A 12,797-nucleotide genomic window follows, 5' to 3' on the forward strand; every position below is an offset into this window, starting at 1 on the left:
CAGTATCTTAGGGTTCCTAAAATTTTAGCTGATGGCATGACCTCTGAGGATTTTCCTGTTTTGTTAAGTCTCTAAAATATTTACATTTAACATCTCCATGTAGCAATTCTCTTCATCCTCTGAGGATAGGGGGGTTGTCAAAATCTGTCTGCACCAGATTATTCTCTCTTCAATGACTGAGCAAAAATGCTGATCAATAATTTTATGATGATATGTTTGAAAATATCATAAAATTAAAAAATTGATATCTTGAGTAAAAGTTAGCTGTAATAAAAACATTTTTTGCAACTTAAAAAAATTCATGACAAATTGGAAAAAAGAGATATCCAATTTCTGTTTAGACACTGTTAAAGATTGGTAAATTAATTTGGAATGTAAAATGATATTTTCATAATAAAATAAATTTTTGAACATACTTACCTGGTAGTTATATATATAGCTATATATATAACTTAAGTTATATATATAGCTATATATATAACTACCAGGTAAGTTAGATGTTTAAAAGGAGAGATTTAAGGCTGATATACTTTATGGATGCCCACCTCTTTCAAGAGTCGACAATTAGTCACCTAGTTGTTATTGATGGCAAAATATTTGTTTCCTTTTCCATCAGCTAATAGAAATTCTTTAGAGCTTTGCTCTAACCTAATCCCAAATACCAATATGACACAACTGTATAATGATTATACATACAATCTATACATGTAAGAAAATAAATCCTTAAAAAAGGAAAACAATGTAACATCACGATGCATAAAATAATTTAAAAGGTCACCAAACCTTAGCTAATATCATTCATAGGTAGCTGTAAGCATATACAGTCTTGGTAATAACCTTCTAAATTTGGAAAACCACCACTAAATATTAAAGAAATCTCAAGTTTAATTTTTACACCCTGCAGGTCCCTTCAGTACCATACATGACTCTACTAGAGTTTTCATTTTGAAAATTTTTGATCTGTGATTATATCTTTACATGCATCTACTGGTCTTATTTGCTACAGCTTATCACTTAACAAAATATAAATCCCATGTGATTTTTGCCAACAAAATGCTTCACATCTAATTACCTGAACATAGGATGCAGGAAAAAATCCAATTTGGCCGTTCAGTTCTCCTTGGAACCAATTTGCATCAATTTTTTTTCTAAGATTGATAATTTCCCCTTTTTTGAAGCTCAGGTCTCTGAAACACATCACAAAACCAAAAAATTATCAAGTTCATGATAGGAACATACAAAACAACTGGCTAATATTACAGACATGGAAAATCTTGTTTCATAAAATTTGATCAAAGCACATTAAAAAAATGAAAGTACAATAATTATGAATATATGTTGATTACTTGATTGCCCTTATACAGTAAACAATAAAAAACACCGACTTGGAATTACACTAACCTTGCTTCCTTTCTATCATAATTATACAGGGCCTTAGCACATGGCTGAGGTGTTGTCTGCAATGAAAATATGAAACTCATCAAGCCAACTGACACAAAAAATGACAAAGTATACAGCTACAGCATTTACCTAGCCAGTAAACAGTCTTGATAAACTTTCACTACTGTGCATTATTTTAAAAATGTTTTACAATATTAAGTACAGTATGCTGTACAAGAAAAAATCAATTATTTTGTGAAGAAAATCTAATTTTTAAAATCTAAAATATATATTTTCTCACATACAAACTGTTTACTTTACATCATCCTTATCTTCAGTAGCATTCATCATCAACATAGCCCTGAAGTCTCTCTTTTCTGCTGAGTCAGCATCTGGGTCCCTTATCATATACTGTACACTGTACAGGCAGTCCTTGGTTATCGGCGGGGGTTCTGTTCTGGGGTGTGATGATAACCAAAAATCGCCACTAACCGAAAATCGGTGATTTCTGGTGCTTTTTCGGTGATTTTCGGGCTGATCGGTGCCAAAAACTGCCGATTTTCTGTTATCAGCGCCTCTGTTAGGTATGTATAGGCGCCAATACCCAATTATCGGCGGCGATAAGCGGAAATTGACGATTTTCGGCCCCGAAAATTGCTGACTTTCATTGCTAGACAAGCCCCATAAAACCGGATCGCCATTAACCTAGCCCACCGTTAACCAGGGACTACCTGCATATTAATTTCCTTGGCTACCTTTGTGTGTGTGTGTGTGTCCGGAGGTTTCTGGGAATTCTGAAGGCTTCTAGGAATTCCGAAGGCTCCAGGATCCTGGACTCTTTAAGATTTAAGAAGACATTATAATCAAATGGGCATTTCTCCAGGAAGTGGAAGAAATGATTCTGAAGACAGATTCTAGATCCGCTTAGGAGCTGATGACAGCTACACAGGGTCCTGGAGTCTTCAAGAATTTAAGAAGACATTATAATTCAATGGGCATTTCTCCAGCAATGCTTCAGGAGCTGAAGACTGCTTCTAGAGGATCCTGGAGTCGTGAAGACATCTTCAATTTTTTCATCTCCAAGAATGTGGGCTTCCCTTGTTCTTGCACAATAATAAAGAACAGAGTTTTATGGAGAAGAAATTGGAGACGAAAGCCTTCGGAATTCCCAGAAGCCTTTTGAACGGCTTCACAGGATCCTGGAGTCTTTTAAGAATTTAAAAGGACATAATCCAATGGGCATTTTTCCAGGAATTCTTCATGAGCTGACGACTGCTTCAAAGGATCCTGGAGTCATGAAGACATCTTCAAGAATATGTTTAAATCCAATGGGCATTTCTCTAGAGATCTTGAACACTGTTAACTTAGCTGGGCTGCACCCACATGCACTGAACTTGAAGGTGAAGTTCTTATGCTTATTTGCAATCTGTGCTTGGCCAAGGACCTTTGCAATGGCACTAGACTGGTGGTAATGGATATTAACAAAGGGTGCTGCAAGTCAAAATTATTACAGGAACTCAGAGAGTCACTTTCTTCCCCATATCACACAATGCTAAAGGCGACATCAATGTACCATTCAATCTTTGCCGCAGACAATTTCCAGTGAAGTTAGTATATGCCATGACCATCAACAAAGCTCAAGGACAAACATCACACATGGCCAGTTGTATGTCACCTGCTCTTGCATTTGTTCAATTGATTCACTTCATGTTCAGGTTTTTGAGAACTAGCAGCAAGGGAAAATTGGAGACCATACTGAAACTGGCAACACAATTTTTTAAAGTAAATTATATTTTTCCTAACTATACAAACCTGAGATCCTTTACATTAGGAATTACTTACAGCAGGGCTGGAAATGGCCGTACAACTTTCAAATAAGGTAGTTAGGCAGTTAACTACCGTCCGGTAGGCGGGAGTCCTGCTCACCCAGACGTAAACATTCCAATTTGCCTTTCGGCACAGGTGTCAGGTTGAGGGGTGGCACGAGGTGGGCATAAACATGTAATGTAAAGAACCTCAGGTTTGTATAGTTAGGAAAAATACAATTTACTTTTAAAAATTGTGACTTGTTCTTACATGATATACAAACCAATAGTAGAAGACTCACTGGTTGGAGGGAGGAATCTGAGCAAATCTCTTGAACTGACTGGAGTTCGCCACACCTGGGGTTCTCTTCTTGGTTGATAGAGCAAGAAAGAGAAACCTGCCTCTGACATATTGATCGGGGTGTAGTACTGCATGATCAACTGTCAAACTTCTGGGTCTTTTTAGCACGAAGGAGGAAAATGTAACCTCATATGAAAAAAGGCTAGGATGAACATTCAGGGTCGGAGACAGTAAGGCAAATACAAGTATCAGGTTTGTCTTGTTGTCAGGGTCTCCTTCCTCCCCTTGCAGGTTTGCTTCTATAATCCTGGAAGAAAAAACAGAATGGAAGCTTAATGTATAAACTTACTGCATTGACCGCCAGATCCAGTATGTAATGGCTCAAGTCCACTCTCTGCCCGAAGGAAGAGAGGAAGGATGAGAAGAGAAGAGAAGGAGAGGCCAGTCACTCCAGCTGTCATTCTCACAGCCACAATCGAACATCTCAGGCGAGATGCAACCCTGTCCTGTTAGAGGAGCCGGGTAAGCTACACAAGTTGTTGAGCAGCCACCACAGGTCCCAAGGAAAAAGTGTCCAAGGACTTGTGGGCAATGTCCCGAGGGTAAAATGAGGTGAAAGTGGTCTGTCGAGACCACACCACTGCTTTCAGTACCTGAGGAAACAACAGATTCTTCCAGAATGCAAGGGTGGACCAATGGCCCTGACTTCATGAGCTCTTGGGAGGAAGGTACTGGTGTCATCTTAGACAGCAGCAGAGTACGCTCTCCTGATCATCTCACGAAGCCAGAGAGAAATTGTCTTCTGGATACTTCTTTCTTGGACGAGCCAGTGCTAATGAAGAGTCGTTGACACTCTGGCCAGAGATGACGAGTCCTCTTCAGATAGCGCCGCAGCACTCTAACGGACAAAGTAGCATCTCGTCTGGGTCATTATCCACAGAGTTCTCTGAGGAGGGGATTGTGAGGGACTCAAACCTAGCATCAGGGATCGATGGGTTCTGAGTCTTTGCTACGAAATTCAAGATGAAATCAAGCGTAAATGATCCCCATCCTTGAGTGTTTAACATATAAGAAAAGTCCATACAGTTCTCCTACTCTCTTCACCAATGCCAGGGCAAGCCCGAAGACAGTCTTGAGGGTCAGATCCCTGTCTGATGACTCTCATAAAGGCTCATACAGGGCATGAGTCAGGCTCCTCAAAATGAGAGTCAATCCCATGCAGGGGTCCTGCATGGCTGAAAAGGAGAAAAGCTTCTCTCAGCAAAGGAAGACGAGGAAGTCTGCGACCTGCCGAATAGTAGTTCTGACTGGAGAGAGACCCGTCTACAACACCAACCACAAAAGACAGCCCACTTTCCTTGGTATACCACTGCAAAGGACTGTGTGAGGTATCCAGCCATCTCTGTTGCTGCACGGTGCAAAAAGCCTCTCGCTCGCAAGAGATGCTGGATAACCGCCAGCTGTGAAGATACAGGGACTGCACTGCCTGGTGGTACCGCTCTACATAGGGTTGACACAGAAGGTTGGGCCAGGGAGGGATCTCTCTCAGTGTCTTGGAGAGCAGAGCTAGCAGGTCTGGATACCAAACAGCCTGCTGCCATTTGGGAGCTACCAGAGTCATCCTTAGATTTGGGGTGACCACCAGTTGGCTGATCACCCTGCAAATAGACAAAACGGAGGGAAGGCTTAGGTGTCGAGGTTGTCCCATGGGTGCTGAAAAGCATCCTCCGCAGTAGCCCATGGGTCCAGCACAACTGAACAGAAGACCTGAAGTTTTCTGTTGTGCCGGGTGGCAAACATATCTATGACTGGATGCCCCCAAAGATCAACAACCTCTGCTGGTCCCGTGTTCAATTACCCGACCGGCCAATGAAGAATTAGAGGAATTTATTTCTGGTGATAGAAATTCATCTCTCGCTATAATGTGGTTCGGATTTCACAATAAGCTGTAGGTCCCGTTGCTAGGTAACCAATTGGTTCTTAGCCATGCAAAATAAATCTAATCCTTCGGGCCAGCCCTAGGAGAGCTGTTAATCAGCTCAGTGGTCTGGTTAAATTGGTTCTTAGCCATGCAAAATAAATCTAATCCTTTGGGCCAGCCCTAGGAGAGCTGTTAATCAGCTCAGTGGTCTGGTTAAACTAAGGTATACTTAAATTAACTTTTCCCCCTCGCTTGCATATGTAGGCCAGGGCAGTCGTACTGTCCGAGTGCACTGCAATGGTCTTGTCTTGAACTTCAAGTAAAGGCTTGCAATCCTAGACTGATTGCAGTCAGTTCTTTCGAGTTTATATGTCAAGTTTCCAGTTCTAATGTCCACCTTCCAAAGACTTCCTTGTCCTCCAGGATCACCCCCCAACCTAAGTCTGATCCATCTGCACAGAAGCTCAGGTTTGGGTTCAGAGGAAAGGCTACTTCCCTTCTAGTAGCCTGTTTTTGGATCTCCACCAGAGCAGATGTTTCTTGATGTCTTGGGTGACTGGGAACACAAACAAGTCCAGATATTTCTTTCGGTCCCAATTGTCTCGTGAGGTACAACTGGAGTATCCTCGTGTGAAGCCTCCCCAAGGAGACAACTGCTCGATGGAAGCCAATGTTCCTAGGAGGCTCATCTGCTTGTTGGCAAAACACATTTGAAGAGCAAGAAACTTGTCTATCATCTTTAGACAGGATTCTATCCTCTTGGGTGCAGAAATAGCCAGAAAAAGACAAGAATTCAGACTCACTCCCAAATACACTATCTGTTGAGATGGAATTAGCTGAGACTTTTGAAGGTTGATCAAAAAGACCCAAATCCTTTGCAAGGGAAAGAGTCTTTTGAATGTCCCCTGTGCAAGCTTCCTTTGTGGGAGAACGAATGAGCCAGTCGTCTAGATACAGCGCAATGTTAACACCCACTAGATGAAGCCAAACCGCTATTGGAGAGAGAATGTGGGTGAAAACCTGAGGGGCTGTCGAAAGTCCAAAGCACAGTGCTCGGAACTGAAAAATCTGGTTCCAAAAGACAAAGCAAAGGTATTTCCTCGAGTCTTGATGTATGGGGACATGGAAGTACACATCTTGCATGTCTATGGAGACCATCCAATCCCCTTGACGATTGGATGCAAGAATTGAGCGGTTCGTCTCCATTCTGAATTTTGTCTTCCATGCGAAGGCATTCAGTGTGCTGACATCCAGCACTGGTCTCCATCCTCCTGAAGACTTCAGAACCATGAAAAGGCGATTGTAAAACCTTTCGAATATGCAGTTAAGGCGATGGGTTTCTAGAATAAGGGTAGATAATCTTCGAAGTGAATAGAGTATCCGTTCTTGAGGACCTCTATTACCCACTGTTCTGCTCCTCTCTTGCTCCATTCTTCCCAAAATAGGAGCCTGGCACCCACTGCTGCATGGGGAAAACTTTCTTCACTTGTTGGAAGAAGGTTTGGATGAAGACTTTTTGATGGCCTTGGAGGAGAAACGGACATTAACACGAGACCTAGACTGAAATTTTTGCCTGGTGCTGAGCAGGAGAAGACGACTTGGTAGTGAAGGAGAACTTCTGTCGAGCGCGTTTAGAAGACTGGGTCACAAGATCTTGTACTGACTTCTTTTGCAAGTCAGAAGCGATACCATTAACCACTGCCTGAGGGAAAAGGAAGTCACGCACTAGAGGAGAGAACAGAAGAGCCGATTTCTGTGCAGATGTGACCTCTTTGGATGTAAACGAGCATCAAAGCTCTCTTTTCTTTAAAATACCCATAGCATATGTTGAGATTAATTCCCAAGAAGTGTCTCTAATTCCCGTCTATACAGGAAAGCACACCTGAAGATCTGAAGATAAGTCCGTGGGAACAGAAGGAAAGTTCTGGAATTTCTTAGCCAGGTCACCCACTGCCCAATCCAGAAAACTGATCACTTCAAAGACTTTGAAAATGTCCTTCAAAAGGTGATCAAATTCAAAACTGATCACTTCAAAGACTTTGAAAATGTTCTTCAAAAGGTGATCAAATTCAACAGAAGAGAACATCACCTTCGCCGCTGAAAAGGCCGAGCTATGGGAAGCTTCAATGAGCCCAGAGAAGTCCCCCCTGGGCAAAGGCAGGCACACCCAGAAAGGGAATTTCCCCGGTAGCATAATACGGATATCTCCTTCTAAATAAGCACGAAGGAGGATAACGGAACACAGCCTTCCCTTGTTCTCACTTGTCCACTAACCAACACTCTACTTCATTCATGGTCTTCTTAGCTGAAGTAGAAAGCACCAATTTGTAGAAAGCACTAATTTGGTGCTTTCTTCAGTCTGAATCCTCCACACTCCAATTTGGGGAGCGTGGAGGATTCAGACTGAAGATTGCTCATCTGGAAAGTCAAAGTCGGAGAAGGAGCCATTGGAGAAGAGTTGGGAAAGGAGCGAAGTAGGAAGTACAAAAGTGCTGAATATGCTGTGGTAGGAGTATTCTCTTCCTGATCTTGAGCTTCCTCCTCGGCTGACAAGACTGAAGATAGAGGCACATCAACAGCACTGAGTGGAGGAAGTTGAGCTTTCAAACAGTTCAAAACGTCATCTAGGCGCTGTTGAATGGGAGCCAGAGCCGAGTCTAACACCACTGGCACCGCAGAAGAAAATACAATGCGAAGAAAAGTTAAGTATACCTTAGTTTTACCAGACCACTCAGCTGATTAACAGCTCTCCTAGGGCTGGCCCGAAGGATTAGACTTATTTTACGTGGCTAAGAACCAATTGGTTACTTAGCAACGGGACCTACAGCTTATTGTGGAATCCGAACCACATTATAGCGAGAAATGAATTTCTATCACCAGAAATAAATTCCTCTAACTCTTCATCAGCCGGCCGGGAATTGAACTCCTGCCCACAATGCGAAGAAGGATGATCAAATGTTGTTGGCAGACCAAGCGCAACTGGGTGCTTGGGAGCTACTGGAAGCTCAGAGGAAACAGAGCGCTCGGGAGCCAATGGGCGCTGCGAAGCTGCTACAAGCCTGGGCTCTACTGGAAGATCTGGTGTCAATGGAAGCTCTGGCGCCGATGGGTGCTCCACCTCCAATGGGCGCTCCGGAGTCAACTGGGGGTCAGTTGCTACCACTGCATCGCGGGAAGGGGAGCGTCTAGATGCGAAAGCAGGAGCTGGAGGACACACTAACAGAAAAGTGCGCTCAGGCATGGCGGACAGCTTAGGTGCTAATGGGTGCCCAGACGAAACATGTTTACGTTTAAATCAATCAGAATCCAATACATGACACTTGGAGGGCGAAGCTTCTGGTGAAAAATGCCCTGGACTGTCCCAAAAACTACAAGAAGGAACAGCCTCTTTCACTTTCTTAAAGGCACCTGAGGGGTGTTAGACACATCCACTGAGGACCTCTTGAGCAGTCTAGGTTCATCCTTGAAGCGTCGCTGTCGTCTGCACTCAGGACTCGACGCTTCAGAACGGGAGGAAAGACGGCACACATCCGAGCAAACACCTTTCCAATGGCGTTTTGTCGACACCTGGGAATCTGCAACAGGTGCGACTGAGGGGCCAACTGCCTGTGGGCAGACACCACCAACCTCCCTTGGGCCTCCGGTATGACTTCTCTCAGGTGCGGGGGAGTATGTCAGGGACCTTCACCTAGGAGAGTTGACGGGATGGACAACCAGCTCCTCCACTAACACTTCACTAAGAGCACTATGTTCATGGTTTATAATTTGACGAACTGAATCACCCAACTGAGGCATAGAATGCATTAATAATTCAAACTTCCTATCAAACTGCGCTTCAAGAGTGGCAATGGCATTGGGTTGGAAGTATGAGAGCTGGGAATAGGAACAGGCTGAAGGACTGGGATTAGGAGACATAACAGAAATTACAGGAACATCAGATGAAGATTTCGAAGAATACAGACTAGCATTAGCTTTCCTGATTCTGTCTTTTTCCAATTTGGAAAGGTGAGCAGTTAAAATCTCCACTATCTAGGGTCCCAGTCAACACATTCAGCACAGGTAAGATCTATAGAGCACACTTGGCCCCTGCAACTGGTGCACACAGAATGTAAATCGTATTTGGCAGAAGTCAATCTCGTATCGCAGCCTTTGCTGCAATATCGAGTGCTTGATGTACTTGCATCACACATCGTCAAAGTAAGTGACAATTAAGTCCAAACAAGAGTCAAAATTTGGTAAACTGTCCAAATTACATCAACCTGACTAATTAACGCCGAAACACAATCAAGAAAATCCAACATACTTCATTGATACTTCTGGGAAAATAACCAGCAAAGCCTACGAAAATCCAAATTACTATAGATGCTGCTCACAACCTTCTTTGAAAGCTGGGAGAAATAAATTGAGCTTGCTTGCTATGTTGTTCCGATTCTTACACCAAAATAAACAAAAGAATCACTACCACGAATTTTCAAATTTTAGCTGACGGTTACTAGAAATTGTTAGCTATGTAATTACTTGGTAAGTTACTTATATGAAAATATGTTTTTGCTGCATAGCGATGTTTGATTATGATCCTCACCCCACAGTTCCCAAATCCGAAAAATTCCAAAACCCAAAACACATCTGGCCCCAAGGATTTTGGAAAAAGGTTTGTATACTTGTACACACTAAGACAAACACTGACTCAAATAAAATATCAAAATAAGTAGTTAAGTAAGATTATCTGCATTAGTGACAGAACCAGTGGGGTTTTGCCCTACATACCAACTTCAATCATTCATTATGCCAGCTAACATTTTCAAACCATGCTGATTTAACCTACTGAGAACAGTGAAGACATGCATTTAAAAAGTACTATTTTGTACTCTGTAAGAACACCCTGATATTGTAAGGTTTATTCTAAAAATACATGATGTAGGATTGCATCTAAATTTAATATTAAATAAAAAAATTAAAATATATCATATCAATCACCTGTCTATGCTGATTTCCAGTAAGCAGTGATGTAGGTGGATGTACTGTTGATGCTGACGAAGAGGAAGAGGTAAGCCCTAAACCAAGATGTGATGGACCACTAGATAAAGTAACACCTTGACTGCCATTTCCTTCTCGACCTAAAGTTCCTGTGACTCCTGAGGTTCCAATATTAATGTTTCCGCCATACACATTTCCATGACCTTCCCCTTCTCCTCCACCAGCCAATCCTGTCAGACGGCTACTAGAAAAGAGAGAAGTCTCTAAACTGGCAGAAAGTCCTGTACTTGAGGCAGACGAAGTGGTAGTGTTGGCAACTGAATAGCTTTGAAGTGTAGGGGGTGGTGGTGCTTGAGTGAGAGGTGGGCCTTCAACCACAGGATCTGGCCGACCAGGAGGTTGGCTAGGATGAGGTAATATATGAGAAGGCTTCACAGACTGATTTAAAGTAGCCCTTGGGGCGCTTTTCATGCTCTCTAAAATACGCATCAATAATATATTTGGTGGAAGTTCGTCCACCGGCACCTCTACAAGCACACGGCATTCTGGACATCTTAGCTCCTGTAAAAGAAATGAAATGCAAATTACATATAGTATGCAATTATATCTTTAAATAAATCACAAAAAGAAAAAATTAAGTTTGTTTCATCACAAACCCCACCATCACCACACATGCCAACTTTTGCAGTTTTCAAAAATCGCCAGACTCTACATTCTTACTTCCAATTGATGGAAGATTAGTAGCAATACAATGCACCACATGAACCATCAGGTGGTGCATTATATCACCCTCCTCCCTTTCCAGGACTGCAGTGTTGTCAAGCATTGAGCACAGTTCCCTAGGTTGTTTCCTCACAGGATGCCATTCCTCAGCGTTATTCTAACCAGTACCTCAAAATTCACTTGTAATTCACTGTTCTTTTCCAGCTTTTTCACTTCCTTCTCTTCATAAGAGATTAATGCCTTAACTGGTGTGATTTTTGTGATATCCCCCTTACTGTAGAGCACATATTGGTGGACTGTCTCAGCTTTGTAGATGAGTGAAGGCAGCATAAAGTTTAAAGCTCTCCATGACGTATGTTTTAAATGATGATGATGTTAATAATGTCAGTACTAGCTGTTGACTTTTTTTTATGATATTAAACCACCTTTGTCTGCTAATAGATTATCAGTTTTGTTTTCTGAATACCCAAATGGCTCCAGTGCCAGGTCATCAGACCGAACTTTCATATGTCAATCAATCAGTTACATACGTAACTGTATACAATTAGCCTCACCCAAAGCTGACATTCCAGAGGTAGACAACAGTGATGGAACGTCAGCTTTGGGTGAGGCTAATTGTATACAGTTACGTATGTAACTGATTGAGTGACATATGAAAGTTCGGTCTGATGACCTGGCACTGGAGCCATTTGGGTATTCAGAAAACAAAACTGATAATCTATTAGCAGACAAAGGTGGTTTAATATCATAAAAAAAAGTCAACAACTAGTCCTGACATTATTAACATCATCATCATTTAAAACATACGTCATGGAGAGCCTTAAACTTTATGCTGCCTTCACTCATCTATAAAGCTGAGACAGTCCACCAATATGTGCTCTACAGTAAGGGGGATATCACAAAAATCACACATTGGTAATCTACCACCTCCAAGATGAACTTGTGGATCAAATGAGTATGACCTATCCACAATCATCTCAGTCTAGTCTCAGCTCCAAAATTTCTTGGGTATGAAGATGATTCCAAGTCACTGATGAACAGATTTTCCTGATGAAATAATTCTTCTCAGAAAATGAATTCCATTTATTTTGCCATTGTTGTTGAAGACCACATGGGCCATTTCATGCCATGTCTTAAGTGTTTCCCACAAATTAAGACTGGAATAAATTGGAAAAAATACATGGATCGTTACTCAGATATTTGACATTTCACTTGTAATCCGCAAATGGTGAGCGACATTAAAAGCAAAAGATACCTTGTGTGGCTTTGCAAAAAAAAAAAAAAAAAAAAAAAAACTGATGCCCTAGAACAGCACATTGCTATGGCTACATATAAGGCAATACAGGCAGTCCCTGGTTATTGGTGGGGGTTACGTTCTGACGATATGACGATAAGCGCAAATCGCAGATAACCAAAAATTGGCGATTTTCAGTGCCTTTTCAGTGATTTTCGGCACCGAAATTGCCTATTTTTGGTTATCAGTGCCTCTATTAGGTATGTATCGGCGCTGATAAGTGGAAATCAGCGCCAAAATTCTCAGATTTTCGTAGCTGGACAAGAACTGAAAACCCGAATCACCGATGACCGAGCCCACCGATAACTGGGGACTGCCTACATGTACTAAAGTAAAAATTAAATAGATGAAGATGTACATTCTTTGCAGCAAAGAAGTATAAGGCTAGTAGCAAGA

General features: G+C 42.0%; 1 protein-coding gene across 14 annotated transcripts in view; it reads right to left on the reverse strand.

Moving 5' to 3' along the window:
* POSH (Plenty of SH3s) overlaps positions 1–12,797 on the reverse strand; it is a 235,756-nt gene that overhangs the window by 196,282 nt on the left and 26,677 nt on the right. For all 14 annotated transcript variants that reach the window (XM_067127349.1, XM_067127346.1, XM_067127343.1 and 11 more), the window contains exons 3-5: positions 10,385–10,945; positions 1,402–1,457; positions 1,073–1,187 (exon numbers count right to left, since the gene is read on the reverse strand). In XM_067127349.1, the coding sequence (XP_066983450.1) occupies positions 1,073–1,187; positions 1,402–1,457; positions 10,385–10,945 (732 nt within the window). The remainder of the gene's footprint in view (positions 1–1,072; positions 1,188–1,401; positions 1,458–10,384; positions 10,946–12,797) is intronic.

Source organism: Macrobrachium rosenbergii, chromosome 25, assembly GCF_040412425.1.
Source record: "Macrobrachium rosenbergii isolate ZJJX-2024 chromosome 25, ASM4041242v1, whole genome shotgun sequence".
Taxonomy (NCBI): Eukaryota; Metazoa; Arthropoda; class Malacostraca; order Decapoda; family Palaemonidae; genus Macrobrachium; species Macrobrachium rosenbergii.